The sequence below is a fragment of the Hakea prostrata genome, chromosome 2, assembly GCF_041222555.1.
Source record: "Hakea prostrata isolate BN-2017 chromosome 2, UWA_Hpros_2, whole genome shotgun sequence".
Taxonomy (NCBI): Eukaryota; Viridiplantae; Streptophyta; class Magnoliopsida; order Proteales; family Proteaceae; genus Hakea; species Hakea prostrata.
In genome coordinates this window covers 27351397-27356063 of record NC_142601.1, presented here as the reverse complement: position 1 = coordinate 27356063, position 4667 = coordinate 27351397, and the positions used below count along the sequence as shown (strand labels likewise).

Below are 4667 nucleotides of genomic sequence, written 5' to 3'. Positions count from 1 at the left end.
GTTTTCAGTGATAAATTTGATAAATATATCAAATGAAAATCAAATTTTCGAGTCTTTGTGTTTTTTAAACATAAAGTGAGGTGTCAGTGCTTTAAGGCTTCCATTTTAGGATTCCAGTACAATTTGCTCTAATAATAATCAATGAAAAACACTGATCGTTTTTATTTTCTCTCTCTCATTAGTTTAAAGAAAAGGTGCGCATTCTCCACTCCATGGTCATTGGAGGCTTGCATTTGTTTTTCTGGGTAAAGGCTTCATTTTTTATCCCGTTACGTGCTTCTCACGTAAAATTAAATAATTATCAATTTTCTTTTAAAACAAAAATAACGAAAAATAGTACACAATGGACATTGGAAAATGACATGTCCTATTATTTTTGCCACGTGTACATTCATTGCCATCAAATACGACTTTCCTAAGATATCGACGCTCAAACAGTTGCGCAGCGTGCTGTTCTGCTTTTCTCTCGTTCCCTCCATAAATACGAACCAATCCCCTCACTCCTTTCTCCCAAAAAAAGGCAACAGTGCAAGAGAGCAATTCATTTCAAGAAACACTTTTTGGTCGAATTTCTTTTCTTCTCTATCCATGGCGGAGACCCATTTCAAATACGTGATTCTTGGTGGTGGTATTGGAGCTGTAAGTGCTAAGTTCATCTCTCTGTTTCTGATTTTCTGTTTTAGCTTTTAGTAGTTCCAATTTTAGTCATTTTGATACGTTTCCACGACCTGTTTCATGATCTTCGAGTTCTGGAAATTTTTGGAATATATTTGCTAAGAAGGATATGTAATTAGAGAAGTTTCTCACTTGTTTCTGTATTTCATTTGCAGGGATATGCTGCAAGGGAGTTTGCTAAACAAGGCGTTAAGCCAGGAGAGCTTGCAATTATTTCCAAAGAAGCAGTATGTCATCTACTTCTCACTCAACCCTTTCAAAAGCCTTGATTCTGATTATTCCTTCTTAGGTGAAGATTTCTGATTACAGAAATCCAGCTGGGTGTTAATTAGAAGTGAAAAGAAAATTTTCAGAAATCCAGTTGGGTGCTAATTATGAGAATTGAAAAGCAAAATTAGAGAATATTACGACAAGTTTTAAATTTTTTGACCAGTTAGGTGGAAGACACCATATGGGACCAATCCCTTTACAGGAATTTTTTTGGTTTCACATTCCCTTTATAGCTCACATGGGACTAACCTCTTCACACTGAGTTTTCTTCATTTCAATTTCCAGTTTGACCCCCCCCCCCAAAGAAAATAAAAGGTTCTTTTTTTTTCTTCATTTCACATTCTCTCTTCTCTTTAAACATTGCAATCTAGTATTAGGAAACCTACAGGGTTTCTGCAACAGTCTTATGTTGTGGCAAATTTATAAATGATTTATGCAACTGCTTCTCTAAAGTAATTACAAATTTGTTTAGCTTTTGTTCATTTTTCTACCATGACATTTATTTTTGTTTTTCCCTTCCAGGTGTATCCTTATGAGCGTCCGGCACTTAGCAAGGCATACCTCTTTCCCACAGGTAAGCAACAGACATGAATCAACAAAAAAATCCTTTATGTTGATACGTGTTCCATTTCAGAGAGGTTCACCTAATTCTTTTCAGTATTTATTTATTTTCCTTTGGCTATTCTTCACAATTGTCCCATAATTTAACTTACCAAGATCAATTACAGGATTTGCAAGACTCCCAGGATTTCATGTCTGTGTTGGAAGTGGGGGTGAGAGACAACCACCAGAGTGGTATGTTGAGAGAGGTAATGCTGCCATATTCTTTTCAAATGCAATATACTTGAGATGATATTAAAAGACGATACATGATCATCTGTTAAGAACTTTGAATAAAGTTTTGGTAGTACTTTCTAACCAGTGATGCTCTGTGTTATCACAACTTGTGGCAGGCATAGAGGTGATTCTCAACACTGAAATAGTGAAGGCAGACCTAGCTTCTAAGATTCTCACTAGTGCAGCTGGGGCAACCTTTAAGTATGACACTCTCATAATTGCAACTGGGTCTACTGTAAGTATCCATTATCTAAAACACAGGAATACAGGATTGTCCTTCATACTTTGTCTTCAAGCTTGATGAAGAACTAATAGTTCTTATTATCAAATTTGGCTTGAATTTCTGTTTACATGCTATGTGCTTCGTACTTTCTTTTTGCAGGTTAATAAGTTGACTGACTTTGGTGTTCAAGGAGCTGACGCCAAGAACATCTTCTACTTGAGAGAAATTGATGATGCCAACAAGCTAGTAGAAGCATTTAAGGCACAGAAGGATGCAAAGGTTGTGATTGTTGGAGGGGGATACATTGGTCTTGAGGTTGCTTCTGCAGTCCAGATGAACAATCTTGATGTTACTATGGTGTATCCTGGAAAATGGTGCAGTAAGTGACAGCCCCTTGTAATGATTAGTTATAGCTATTGCTAGATTTGTATTCTTCCTTCAGTGTAAAATGATCTGCAATTCTCCTTATGAAGCTGAAGGAAAATTACTTATTCTTCTTCAAGATTCAAGTGAGGGATTTTATGATTGGTAACTTATTTGGAGGTATATGTTCTTGCAGTGCCTCGGCTCTTCACTGCTGAGTTAGCCACTTTCTATGAGAGCTATTACGCTAAGAAGAAAGGTATCCATATCATTAAAGGAACATCCGCAGTTGGGTTTGAAGCTGATGCAAATGGAGAGGTAAGTTCAGTATCATGTAACACAGTAGGCGTAATTTACATTAGCCATTAAGTTTTTTATATGGTTGAATTGCTTCATTTCAGGTGAAGAGTGTGCAACTGAAGGATGGGAGGATCCTGCATGCTGATATTGTTATTGTTGGTGTTGGTGGAAAACCCCTTACCAAATTGTTCAAAGGCCAAGTTGAGGAAGAGAAAGGTGGAATTAAGGTTGTGTGGGCTTCCAATTCTTGTTAATCTGCAATTCATTCTAATCTTGTATGGAATAGTTTCCCTGTAGTCTCTAACATGAATTTGTTCAGATCTTAGTATTGATGAAATGGATTTTTCTACCATGTGGGATTCAGCTTTAGAGACAGCTGCTGAATAGAATATTCTGCCCAGTGAGGCAGATCTCTGCACCATTTAGGTTATAGGGAAGGTTGCGATAATTCACCTAACCTCCTCACCAGGCATGTGCTTACCCTAAATTTTCCTGCATCTTCTGAAATTTTTATTGCAACCTTCATCCATGTATTCTCATGGAACACATTCTGTTCTTTACATGTAATGTTTGATATTGAACCAAAGCCCCTTCTCTTCTGGGTCAGTTGTTGGTAATGTTTTTGGGATTAGCTACTTCTTGAAACTCCAGTTCACAGCATAGCTAGTCTGAATATCTAGCTGTCTTTCTTTTCTTTGTTTCCCTTTTTTTATTCATTTATAATTGGAGAGCGGTGGGGAGGGGAGTGCTGTTGTAGTTGTTTGATTAAGCAAGTTGATAACTGGTGACATCAGTAATTGTTGAGTGTTTGTAAATTCCTGTTTTTGAGTTGTTCTGTTTGATTGCAGACTGATGCATTCTTCAGAACTAGTGTCCCCAGTGTGTATGCTGTTGGTGATGTAGCTACCTTCCCTATGAAAATATACAATGATATGAGGAGAGTAGAGCATGTGGATCATGCCAGAAAATCAGCAGAGCAGGCTGTCAAGGTATGCTCTTCTTTGATGATGTGCTCTTTATGTAAATGCACTTGAAGGCCAACTTTTTGTTTGAGCAAGTAGGTAATCACAGAACATGTGTATTTCTCGTGTAGGCTATCAAGGCAAGTGAGGAAGAAAAGTCCATTGATGAGTATAACTACCTTCCATACTTCTATTCCCGTGCCTTTGATCTATCATGGCAGTTCTATGGAGACAATGTTGGGGAAGCTGTGTTTTTTGGAGACAGTGATCTTGAATCAGCCAAGCCTAAGTTTGGAGCATACTGGATCTATGATGGGAAGATAGTTGGTGCATTCTTGGAGTCTGGTTCACCAGAAGAGAATAAGGCCATTGCCAACATCGCAAAGCTCCAGCCTGCTGTTCAAAATTTGGAACAAGTAGCCAAGGAAGGTTTATCATTTGCAACCAAATTCTGAGATTCATGCTGTTCATCGAGGGTTCAAATGAAATGATTTTTACTGTTTTGTTACTCAGCCTTTCACTTGGCACTTCTGTAGTTTATGGGTTTGATTGTGGTTCATGGGTAGTGTTCAGAATACAGAATTTCTGTAATCCCTGTTTGTTTCATTGTAAAGTTTTGTTGAAAATAAATTATTTATCAGAATGATTTTTCTTAAGAAATTTTATGTAAACATACATCAAGTCCTTGCATCAGCACAGAACCAAAGCGAGAGAGTGGATGGATATGCCTATAAATAGTTGTTTAAATTTCAAAGATCTTGCATTTGGTGGTATTTCTACCATATTTCCTGGAATACTAAATTATACTTGAGGGCGTGCTAGAGTTACAAGGACTTACAAGAAGAGAACATATTTGACTTCGAGGCAATGAAGGAGTTATACTCTTGGCTTGGAAGACAGGATGACGAACAAGTGAATCAGACTTTTAGGAAGTGTTGTTTGAAATACAATTCATTCATGTAACATAACAACTACAAACTAATTACTATGAAAACTTAGCTCTGTTTCTTGATTTCTGAAATTGGTGCACCAGTATT

At 37.2% G+C, this 4667-nt stretch overlaps 1 protein-coding gene across 1 annotated transcript; it reads left to right on the top strand.

The window, feature by feature from the left end:
- The first annotated feature begins 482 nt into the window (after positions 1-482).
- LOC149024162 (monodehydroascorbate reductase-like) lies at positions 483-4354 on the top strand. The gene is made up of 10 exons (XM_089144485.1): positions 483-639; positions 831-902; positions 1468-1519; positions 1674-1754; positions 1899-2017; positions 2165-2384; positions 2565-2686; positions 2770-2895; positions 3517-3657; positions 3762-4354. Exons 1-10 carry the CDS (start codon positions 589-591, stop codon positions 4083-4085), a joined length of 1308 nt encoding a protein of 435 aa, XP_089000611.1. The 5' UTR covers positions 483-588; the 3' UTR covers positions 4086-4354.
- Positions 4355-4667: the final 313 nt, after the last annotated feature.

Coding starts and splice junctions, on each gene's coding strand:
- LOC149024162 (XM_089144485.1), top strand. CDS start 589: ATGGCGGAGACCCATTTCAAATACGTGATTCTTGGTGGTGGTATTGGA. Junction 903..1,467: donor CAATTATTTCCAAAGAAGCA/GTATGTCATCTA, acceptor TTTCCCTTCCAG/GTGTATCCTTATGAGCGTCC. Junction 1,520..1,673: donor GGCATACCTCTTTCCCACAG/GTAAGCAACAGA, acceptor GATCAATTACAG/GATTTGCAAGACTCCCAGGA.